The 11,883-nt window shown below is 36.9% G+C and overlaps 2 protein-coding genes across 3 annotated transcripts in view; both read right to left on the reverse strand.

Moving 5' to 3' along the window:
- LOC132167774 (uncharacterized) overlaps nucleotides 1-3,820 on the reverse strand; it is a 6,618-nt gene extending 2,798 nt beyond the window's left edge. The window contains exons 1-5 of the mRNA XM_059578800.1: nucleotides 3,414-3,820; nucleotides 2,519-2,580; nucleotides 779-833; nucleotides 565-663; nucleotides 179-265 (exon numbers count right to left, since the gene is read on the reverse strand). Coding sequence (XP_059434783.1) covers nucleotides 179-265; nucleotides 565-663; nucleotides 779-833; nucleotides 2,519-2,580; nucleotides 3,414-3,509 — 399 coding nt within the window. The 5' untranslated portion in view covers nucleotides 3,510-3,820. The remainder of the gene's footprint in view (nucleotides 1-178; nucleotides 266-564; nucleotides 664-778; nucleotides 834-2,518; nucleotides 2,581-3,413) is intronic.
- A 4,257-nt stretch (nucleotides 3,821-8,077) lies between these two features.
- Nucleotides 8,078-10,941, reverse strand: LOC132167038 (uncharacterized). 2 transcript variants are annotated; one of them, XM_059577932.1, is made up of 2 exons: nucleotides 10,612-10,941; nucleotides 8,078-10,360 (listed from the first exon to the last, which is right to left on the reverse strand). In XM_059577932.1, exon 2 carries the CDS (start codon nucleotides 10,320-10,322, stop codon nucleotides 8,490-8,492), a length of 1,833 nt encoding a protein of 610 aa, XP_059433915.1. In that variant the 5' UTR covers nucleotides 10,323-10,360; nucleotides 10,612-10,941; the 3' UTR covers nucleotides 8,078-8,489. The 2 variants fall into 2 exon arrangements, with proteins under 2 accessions (XP_059433915.1, XP_059433916.1); XM_059577933.1 differs by having other exon boundaries at nucleotides 8,078-10,409.
- Between the last annotated feature and the right edge of the window lie 942 nt (nucleotides 10,942-11,883).

An 11,883-nucleotide genomic window follows, 5' to 3' on the forward strand; every position in this document is an offset into this window, starting at 1 on the left:
GGATTATTTATAAAGATAGTCATTATGTTAAGTCCCACATTGCTCTAGTTATTAGGTGAAATTGGGTTTTATAGGAAATTTTAGGAAAACTCCAAGATTAGTCATTTTAGTAGATGTGAGAAAGAAAGAAAAAAAAAAAAAAAAACAGTTTTCAAAGAGAAATTTGAATGTTACAAACCTTAAATCCAGATCTATTAATTGCAATTGCAACTGACCGGAACTGCGGATAATCCTTCAACTTGGAAACAACAAACGATCTCCCGATCTGTACAGGAATCAAGATAAATGTATGCAACACATATGCATAATTAAACAAATAATTTTAAAATAAATTATATACCAACTGACAAGGGAATAAAACACCACAGGAGAAAATTCTGAACATTAGAGGAAAGAAACATGCTGAAACAATTTGGCAAGATCCTTTCATTTGAACTTGTAGTATTGACAAAAAAACTGTGATTTTAATATATGAGGTGTTCTCTCTTGTAGTATGCACAAGCTACCATTCAGTGGAACTAAAATACAGGGAAGTACACACCACGTGACAGTTCAGGGACTTACTGTTCTGCCGAGAACGAATGCAGCCCCTGCACCAATACTAGCACCAATAGAATCGGCAACAAAACCCACAGGCAACCCAAAAAGATAACCACCACCAAGCTGAAACATGGAGAGTAAGCATATGCAATTTATTCAAAAGAAATCTTAATGCTAACTTCAATAAACAAAAAACGCAAAGGGTTTACTGGAGCATTGCAATTGCATATATGCTTACAGTTAGTACTGATGCTGGAACTGCCAAGACTGTCAGAGGAACGTAGGCAACAGCACTGCAGATTATCCAAAGAAATATGAGTTAAATGGCAAACAAAAATTAATGTTAAGCATAATTTATTTATTTTTTAGATAACCAATTTAATGTTTAAAAGAAGCAACTGGCCACACCTAAATATGTTCCTAATTGACTAAAGGGCTCAAAAATAAATCATCTTTCGCATGAAAATTGTGCATCTTACCATTTCAAAATATGGGTATTGCATACAGACCTCAACAATAGGACTCTTTTACTTCATGCCTTCCATACTAAATAATGCAAATAACAAAAAATCCATAGCTCCCTCGTTCAGTCCAGAGAAATCAAGAAGCAACATCAATGATCAAAGAAACAAATGAATAATCACTGATATATCCAGTCCATATAAACCTCAAGTTCTCAAACCTATTGAACTAAGATGGAAACTCGTTCGCACTCAGACTTGTCCAAGGAAATGTACTCAAAGAACTTAAGCTTAACCATTTTTCTTAATAATAAAAAGAACCGGTCACTCAATATTCTCTCTGTTTTTCATTTCTGGATAAAAAAAGAAATAGGGAGGGGTTCAACACCCAAGTTTCGCAAGAGGTCACCCATCCTAGTACTACTCTCAAGAAAAAAATCACTAAAAAAAATCGAATTATGCAAAACTTAAGAGTAGCTTGGTTTTGTTCTACACAATTTCCTATAAAACAGGTTAGATTCAAGCTAGTGTTCTGAACATGTCCAACCAAATTAATAAATGAATTAAAAATAGATGAAGTTTAAAATATACAAAGAGATTGTGGGTGTAATATAGTTTTCTACGTTCCAGCATAATCAAATCAGCAGCATGGTTCAAGTTAGGCACATTTAAACAATCTAGTTCACAGTTGACATTTCATAAAATTATAAGTGGTCAGCTTCAGTTTGGAACATTTTGTCATATAGTAAAGCATGTGATCTAACTAGTACATAATCCAAAAACTCATTACTATTGACTGTGAATCTGCACACAGATCCATGACAATTGTGGGAGAGGAAAGCAGTATTGGTTCAATCAACCCTTTCAAAAGTTTCATATGTGCAAATTTTGTGATGTCTATGGAGGGAAATGAACAACAGAAGTTCTAAGGACTATGAGAGGACTTTTGAGGAGATTCAGTCTTTATTCTTCAATACTTTTATCTTGGATATTTGCTTTAGTTTATCATTTGGGGATCAACTATCATGATTTCCATGTTCTTTTTGCTCCTAGCTAGGTGTTTTCTCTTGTCTACATCCTATGAACCTGGGGACGCCTTACGCTTTCAATGATATTTCGATTGATTATAAATATGTGTGCGCGTGTGTGTGTGCAAGTGCATTGTATTATATATCAACTATCGTTTGGCTGGCCAGATTAGACTGTTGAACTATCAACAACACTTCAGAACAGGATTACAAATCCTGCATGTAGTGACTATTAAGGACAAAAATATACTCCAGGCCGGTCATTAAATGAACTCTGCAAACAACCCTTCTAAAATGCGTCATTTATGACATGGATTTTGGCTTAAAGCATTGCCACTAAAGCAATGACTACGGTCAAAAGGTGATTCACAATTACATCAGAGGAAAGAATCTTATTCCTGTGCACAGGAGTTAAAATCAAGACTACAACAATTTGATGCATAGTAGATCAATAAATCACAAAGCCTTAGAAAGTAGCAATTGACTTACAGCACAAGTGGACCCCAAGGTCCAAGATCCTGCTCAACCCATAATAAGAAGTCCTTCAGAATCTGCAGGAACCAGGTGATTTTATAAACACACATGTAAAGGTTTGAAAAAAACTTGATATAATTGCAACCAACAAACTATAAGAACTAAGGCTAGAGTAGGAGAAAACATACTACACAGTCACGTAACATTTTAATATGCATGACTGAATTTATAGGAAACAAAGTGTTCCATATTACCTAAGCCCCATAGATTTCCGGAAATATTAAACTTAACAACTAAAATTAGTACAAGAATATGAAGCAGGAGTAGTTGACGCTGGTATCTTACTATCTTTTCTGTTCGCAGCCTGAAAAAACGCAGTGCCTTACGAGTTTTATGATGGAAAATGAATTTTTTGCAAATCAAAAAATCAAACATTGTTCAGCAGCTTCAAAGTGAATAGGGGCATAAAACTGGGTTTCGTTTTCTTTCTTTCAGTTCTAATTTACTTTGCAGGGACTATCAAAAACTGACTGGTGCTAAAAGTACATCAAGCTTATAAATCTAAGCTCGGATTACAAACCAATTCCAGCAAACTGATAACAAAACTAAAAATTCCCGTAATTGATAGAAACCCCAACATATCCAAACCCAAAGTCCAAAAAAAAAACGACCCTTTAGTGAAATCAAAAAGAGAAAAAAAAGAACAGACAACCAACTCAAAAACCCCTAACAAATGTCACAAACAACAAAATTAAACAAAAGAACCCAATCGGCAATTCACACAATCCGACACAAACACAAAAACCCCAGCTCAAAGAAACCCACAAAACATAGAGCAAAAGGCAGTAAGACAAGCCAATTGAACGATAAAAAAGCGAAACTAACACAGACCCAGATGAAAAAACCGAACCTTTTCGACGGGGAGAGTGAAGCAAGCGGTGACCACGGCGGCGAGGAGGAGGAGAAGGAGGGTGATCCTGAGCGCGGAGCCCCACGTGAATGCCATAAAAAGCCTGCGACGCCAAGGCCTGCACTCCTCGTCGTCGTCGTTGTAGTCGTAGATTGCTTGCTTCAACGACAAGCGAGCCCTTAATCCGCCAAGATTTGCCAGATTTCTTGTCTCGTTTTTTTGGAGTTTGGGCACCAAACCAATCAAAATTCACCGTCGATGATTTTGCTCAATACAATCGCCCCATCAACATCCCAGTAAAAACCCAATAACGATAACACCTCAAAAAGTACTCTCTTGTCTGAATTGTGATCATATGCGGCTAGAAAATGAGTACTCTCTTAATCTCTCTTTTCGGAATTTTTTTTTTTTTTTCTTTTTAATTACTAATTTAAGTTCCAATAAAAATTATCCAAATGTGCGTTTTGGTAATAAAGACTTGGAAGTTAAGATACCTTTTGTTAATTGTGACGTGCGATTTATAAGCACTCTGCTTGATTTCAACTACCTTTTGCGCACGAAACTTACAGTTGCAAAACTTATGCTTGACTTACGGGTCTGCTCTTTCCCAGTTAAATTAAAAAATAAGAAATGTCAGATATTATATTACATCTTTATTTAATAAAGTTGACGTGATAATCCTAATTAATTTTTTATTGCTTTTGTTAAATAAAAAAAAAATCAATGGTTAATTTAGAATGCTAGATTAACATTATTGAATAATTGTAAGATAAAATATAATATTTAATATTACTCTTAAAAAATAAATATAAAAATATCTCATTTTGTAATTGAGTAATATTAGAAATAATATTTTTATCCCATAATAATTCTACAAATTAATGTGTCAGTTTCAACAAATTCTTAAATCAATGCTCGTTAAAAAAAATATCAAAGAGTAAATGGGACTCCATGTCATATTTGTATGCTAAAAATATGATATATAATAAATTTACATTAAAAAAATGGATGAGCACCACGTCTGAAAAAAAAATCATGGTTATTTAATTAGCATGTACAAATGGAACTGAAACTAAAAGCGTACGTTTAGTACATGATGATTGATTGAGAGTATGAATATGAATGAGTATTATTAGGAATACAAGAAGTTGTAATAGAATGATCATCCATATTCATTTGTTTGATGACAACATTTGAATGACCAAATTTATTAATTGAAATAGAATTGAATTTTAACCAAATTTTATAAAATACCCTTAATTATAAAAATAACACATAATAGCACCCTCTTCTCCTGGTCGGTGCCACCTCCAACTTTAACGCAAGGGTGGTTAGACCACTTGATTTGATGATTGCAACCTCTAGATCGGAGCTCACCACATGGTCCCAAACCAACACCAACCTTACCAACTAGGGGTGTCAACTTGGTCTGGTTTCTCAGTTTTTGGCCAAAATCGGAACTGGAATCGAGGTACCCCGGTTCTCAATTTTGAGAAACCGGAACCGGAACCGGAACCCCGGTTAACTGGGGTCTCGGTTACCGGCCGATTCCGCTTTTACCCGGTCCAGTAACCGGGTTTTTTAAAAAAAAAAATTGGTTTTTGGGCTTATTTTAAGTATTAGGCCTAAAATAAGCCAGGGGCTTTATTGTGATTGTTCCAAATAATTAAAAAAATAAACCTTAAAAAGTCCAAAAATCCTAAAAAATCAATATTTTTGCCTATTTGGGCCTTAGAAATAAAAATTTAATTTTTTAAAATACCCTAAACCTAAACCTAAGTGTAAAAAATATTAATATATATATATAATATATATTAATATATAAATATAATAATATATAAATATTATTAAATAAAATGGAAACCCGGTTCCAGTATTCCCGGTAAAAATCAGGTACCAAAAACTGATACCGAAACCTGAACCGGGACCCCAGTTTCCCGATTTTCGATTTCCCAGTTTTTCAGTTTCGGTTCTGGTTTTCCGATAATTTTTGACACCCCTATTACCAACCACTGTTTAACTTAGTCTACCACCAACAACCATATTTAGTAGCTCTTTGTCGTCTCTTACATCCACTCGCCATCTCTGACCCCACTGACCTCTGTCATCTCTAACTACTATCTGTCAGTCACCATCAGAGTGACTTGCAGCAAGTTAGGAGCCTTAGGGCAGATGATGGGTTGGGATGGACAATGGCCAGAGACAATAAAGGCTCATCGGAGACCACAACAAAGGAGTGACCCGAGACAATGGTTGAAGATAGTGGAAGACGGTGGACGGATGAAATGCAAAATTTAGACTCATTCAACCAACAATTATGAAATAAATAAAAACAACCCTACATCAACAACCCAGATTTTCTCTTGGAGTTTTTGGCATACCGATATGGAATCTGACAAGAAAGATTTATGGTTTAAAATTATCTCTCTAAGTTGGGTTTGAATTCGAAGATGAAGGAGGTTAATTAACCTCTAAATGAACAAAGGCTAAGGGGGAGTTAGCATTTCAAGTGGCTAGGGTTCAATTCAACGCAAAGGGGGTTCAAGTGATTTTCTTTTTTTTTTTAATAAAAAGCCTAAAGTAACTATTAGATTGACTTGTAAAGCATGGCACGTGGGATCCTTATCATAGTCTCACTCAATGTTGATGTATTCAATGGGTGACATATGCTTTGAACTAGTGACCTCCGTTTTATGAGGCATAATTCTCAACTGATTGAACTACCCATCGAGGATTCAATGAATCTCTTCCAATTAGACCACAAACATACAAAATGATTCAATTGAAAATTGTGAAAAAACTTAAAGGTCTCAAATTTAGAATTTAAAAATCGAGGGAGTGAATTGTAGTCGCACATTTACTCTTGAGATTTATTTTATTCTTACACTATTGTCAATTGTATTTTGTATCATGATAAATGGAGGTTTTAAAGAATTGTTCATGGGACCAGGGTGCCATCAAGTGATCCCAAAGAAAACAAAATAACATGGTAGAGGTCTAGCAGCTACTCTATTTGATTTTATTTATTTATTTTTTTTGAAATAATTTTAATGAGAATGAAATAATATTGTTTTCAAATCATTTTTGTTATTTAATTGAGAAAAAATAACCAGAAGTCTTATATTTAAAATCTTTGTAAACTCAAAGTATTAAATCCATCAAATTTGGGTATTTGTGAAATAAATTCCTGAGAACAAATAACACCCTCATTTTTTTTTTGATTCCTTAAGTTCATCGAAAAGATATTATAAACCATTCCGTTACATTTCCTCCCAATTTCTTAAACGCCCGTCCATTTAACCCAAAACACAGCGTTGTGTAAGATGCCTCTCTTGATTTACTGCACAGTAAAAAGATAAACACACTTGCTGTCTTTCACTATACGAGAAATAACACCCCTGTTATCGTTTACCAACATTACAAAGCACGAGACACCCGTTTTGGTTGATCGTTGCTCTCTACGGCGCAAAACAACAAGATTTTACGTTGCCGTTTACTGCAATGAGGAACGACATATTCTTTTGTTTGTCGTTTAGGGATTTTGAACGGCTTCCTTCCTATTCATTGTACCGCAAAATGACATGATTTTGATTGTCGTTTACGATCAGATTTGATGCCGTGCTAAGGTTTATTAGAATGTAAAACAACCACGACAAGCCTAGTCACTATGCCACGTTAATGAGAGTTGTACCTCTGCCTTCCAGAATGCAAGACCATAATGACCATACCAACCACATAAGAGGAAGAAAAAAAAAAAATTAATAATCAAAATAATTTAAGAAGTAGGGTAGCAAGATTGGTTGGGATGGGCCGCCAACCACCCCCTAACGCCATTTTTGTGTGGCCAATCACCCTCAAGCCAATTAGGAGGTGATCGACCACCTTTAAAAGGACGATGAAGAGGTGGTCAGCCTACCCTAGCCATGTCTTTGGGGTCGCTCACCACCCCTCAAAAAGTAAAAGAATGGTCGGCCAACTCCAAGTAGCCCAGTTCGGGTGGCATACCCATTTGTTGGCGAGTTTGAGAGACAAATGTTTTACACAACTAACACAGAATCCATTGACATTATTAAAAGCATAATGCCTAGATTTAATGAACCATATGGAAATGGAAACTTGTGTAAAGTGATGGAACTGAGAAGTTTGGAATGCTCTCTCTTGACTCAATTAGAGAGGCAGTAAGTTGTATATACAACAATATTTACATCATGAGACTGTAAACGTTATCTGATACACTGCAATTGCAGGAGTTTGAGTTTGAGTAAACTATTGTCACACGGTTTGGTTGTTTGATTGAGTTGGTTGAAGGTACATTGATGTCTGATATCTATAGCAACATAATCTTAAACTAAAGAATAAAAAATGAGAATAACTTAAACTGTTTAGAATGTTATGAGAATATTTTATAATCCATAGGGTGTGGGGTGGGGGAGGGGGGATACTGATTGCTGTTATGAACTCGCAGACCTTTTGCAATACACAAAACATAAATCATTGATGCCCTCATTAGCTCATCAATTCATCATCATAAATAGAATACTCTGTAAATTACACAGCAATCAGCCCCCAACTATAAAGATTTATCAATTAAGAAAAAAAAAACACAACCAGCATAAACTACGCTAAATTTTGATGCAGTTCAAGTGGATAATAAGAGAAAGGGCAAAGCAAGCACCAGAAATGTGCAACAGTTGTGATACCATAATAATGATATTACCAACACTGAGATTTTCTATTCCTGACACTCAAGGATCCCTCAAACTCTACAAGCGTGGAAACCAAATGTTTATCTAAATTCATATGGAAGTTTATAAAAAAATAAAGAATACCATCTAATCTAATGAAATATATGGAGCAATATAAAGAACTCACAACCTTGTACTTCTTCCTACAAGCAGCAGCGACATTGTTTATCTGCACTCTAGCAATGGCCTCCAATCCATTTTTCCTTTGGCTCAAAGATATGAACCGCCTGCAATTCGCACTCTCTTTCCGGGTGCTCCACCTCCCATGGAAGAGTGGCAAAATTCATCCACTGCACGTGTAATACGTTAACATAAACCTTTCCAAAACTGGTTATCTTGCGCAAAGTGCATTAAGCAACACATGGCTTAACATGAGGTCTACAAAATACTGGTGCCCAATTTGGCCATCCCTCCACTTCATCTTTGCTGGAGCGCGGCCATAATGCACACCATCATTGCACCGGTTATCAAAATGCCAAGGAAAAGTCATATCAAAGTTATCAATCACGCCGGAAACCACCCCGGCTTCCTTCAATTTCTCCAGCAATACCCAATTAAACGCCTCCATCTTATTGGGATTAAATGCCAGTGACCGAGCATATCCACCTGTCGCCACAGTGGTCCTGTAAAAGACCTTTGGCGCAGCCAACCCCCTCTGCTTCACTGACTCCATAACCCCTGCCCAAAACGAAGCTGCATAATCTGCCCCAGCAGCGAATGCTCTTACATTTCTCCACTTCACACCGTCATGTAATCCAGAGTTCATGATCACAGAGTCTGGAACCGTGTCTTCTGAAAAGTACTTGTTTAACAAATTCCTAAATCGTTCATCCTGCAACGAATTCAAGCCTTCATAATTCCCCGTCTCGTTCCAATGCCCATTGAAAATGCTAGTAATTCTAACCGACTGAGTTGGGTCTTTCGGGTTGGAGAAGTTCATATCGAACCGCCTTGGAACTGACGGAATTGCAGGCAAATCTAAAACAAAATTGAGCATGTTTCGTATTGTGTCTACGTGATTGGAATCGCCCCAGAAAAAAATCCAGCGATTTTTCAAGCAATTCCAAGCAGAATCAGCAGAAAACAATCTAAAAGAACAATGTGCCGAGTAGACCCAACCATTACTCTCTAACAGTTCCAATGAACCGCTACACCACGGACTCCGGCATGGAAAGTCGGGCGCTAGGCACCGGTACCGACCATCGTTACCGATTTGGCAATCATCATTCTTACCAAGCCGAGTCCACCTCCCAGACCAAATGTCCCTGCTAAAATCAGATTCGTTACAAGTTTGTAGCTCATGCAACTGACCTGAGGCTTTGTAAAACCCGATTGGAATCTTGCGAAGCTCTCGGTCAAATGCAAACCGCCAAGGCGAAAACTTTAGACCCTCAAAGTGCCTATAGAGGAGGATCAGCGTGAGATTGTATTCCCCAGCAAAATCGGGATGAACCTGAAGCGAAACAGAATAAGACCCATTTCCAAAATCTTTCACTAATGGCCTGGATTTCCAAGAATCCCCTGAAAGATCAGTCTCAAAGTAATCCCCACCTAAACAGCGAGGATGGCCGGACTCATCCAGTGATTGAAAACCAAATTCATGGATTTCACCAGCTGACAAATCAACCCTGTTCCCACCATCCAAACCAGAAATTGAAATCTGCACTGTCTTGGAATCCCTACAAGGTTCACCTCCTGGAGCTAACCACCTGGCGAGAAGATTGGAGGTCAAATTTCGCTCCAGTTCAGCTGAAACCCAGCTCAAATTTCGCAAAGCTATGTTCTCCATTGGATTCTGGGCTAGTTTTTGAGGAATCCCAGTTGAAATCTCAACAGGAAACGGTTCAAGAGGGGGAGAATCAAAGTGGGTGGTATTGTTCTGTTTCTGAATCGGATTAACTAGGTTGTTCGAGGTGTTAAGTGGCAAACTTTGATGGGTTTGGGTGAGATTAACCGGTCGAGTGTTTAGTTTCATGGTAATGTAATCTCGCCTGAGCCTCCAAGCTTCAAGAAAGTTCTTTATGGTGCACCCATCCACGCTCCAAACAACAATCATCCCAACAAAAACCAGAGCCGTCAGCACCCCAAAACGCCAATGAAGCAACTGACTCGACCTCGTCATCAATGGATTCAAAGGTAGCGAATTCGCTGCCTTCTCCGGCATCTTTAACCACCACTCCCACCACCACAACGGCAAACAAACTATACAAACCCAGAAAAAAAGAAACAAAAAACCAGCTCAAGATTTTTTCTGTCAAGAAAACAAAATAATAATAACAATAATAATAATTGTTATGTTCTCCAGAAAAATTGACAAGGCACATTCCCAGAAACCAAAAACAAAGAAAAAAACAACCCCTTTCTTTTTCTTGGTTAAAGCACAAGTTTTTATTTTTCTTAGAAAAATATAAGAAGAAAAAAAAAAGAGAGAAAAGAAACGGAGTTTTACTTACAAGATACGGTTCAATTCAAGGTAGGATACTTTTGCTTCTCTCTTTTCCTTAGCTGGATACTTTTGCTTCTTCAAAACTGTATATGAGAGCGAAAATATCTCCGAGAAAGTAAGAGAAGGACAATGCAACACTCAAATATTGACCTTTTGTCCTTCTTTTTCGTTCCAATGGTGTCAACAAGGAAAAAAGAGAGGGAGACGGAGAGATAGATGGAGAGTTTTGTCCCTTTCTCTTCTCCTCTTTCTTTCAAATTAGAAAAGTCTTGTTTACTTGTAAAAGAATGATGAACTTGCTTTCTGAATTTTTTTATTTTTATTTTTTATTTTTTTAAAAAAAAAAACAAAAGAAAAATCTGTCTGTATTTTTGGCAAAAAGAAAAGAGAAGGTAATGGAGGAATGTAGGAGGATCCTTTTATATATTCAGGGAACAAAGCCCTAGAGGAGAACTGGGAGGCCGACAAATTCGGGGACGGGAATACCCTTGAATAATGGAGGGACTGACATTCGTTACTGTCGCATTGATCGGAGAGGTGTCGGTGAACGCGGTGGGGGCATTTATGACACTTAGCAAGATTGAGTGCATTTTTGGGCTCTGTGCATGTGCATGGTGGCTCGTCAAGCTCAGCCACACTGTTTCACGTGCGTTGTTCGATCGATCTGTGGGGGTGGGGGTGTGGCCGCCCAAGCTTTCTCATCACAAAAGCTTAATTAATGCGTACCAATGGTGGCGTTTTTGCATGGGGTCCAAAGGCGACAGGAATCAAACCCTCTCATATACATTAAAGAAACGACAAGAAATATTATGAAAATTGCAAATTTTTATAATTTGATATTCTAAATTCATAGTTCATGCATTGTAATTTTTTTATAATAATAATAATAAAAAAAAAGGGTATTTGGCCGTTGCAAAAAAATTGAAAGTTTAATACTCTAAATTGAGAGTTTTTGAATATTAAAAAGGTAATGTCAAAATGCACGAAAGTTTATGAGCGTTATGTGAAGTTTTCCTCTTTAAAGAACGTCAAGAAAAACCTTCAAAATGGTTCAGAAAAATCAATGCAATTGAGAATAATGGAGAAACAATGTTGTGCAAAAATAGAAAGTCTTTGGTGGAGAATGAATGTAATTTTTGTTAGATGGATGGTATTAATTCTTGTGGATATGAAGTTTGAGGGTTGAGCTGAATGGTAACTTTGACTTATCTTCCCCAAATTGTATTTTTAGGGTACCATGTTTGAGTTAAATAAGGAGTAACCATTCAAAATGAGGAAT

This window comes from Corylus avellana, chromosome ca1 (genome assembly GCF_901000735.1).
Source record: "Corylus avellana chromosome ca1, CavTom2PMs-1.0".
NCBI classification, from domain to species: domain Eukaryota; kingdom Viridiplantae; phylum Streptophyta; class Magnoliopsida; order Fagales; family Betulaceae; genus Corylus; species Corylus avellana.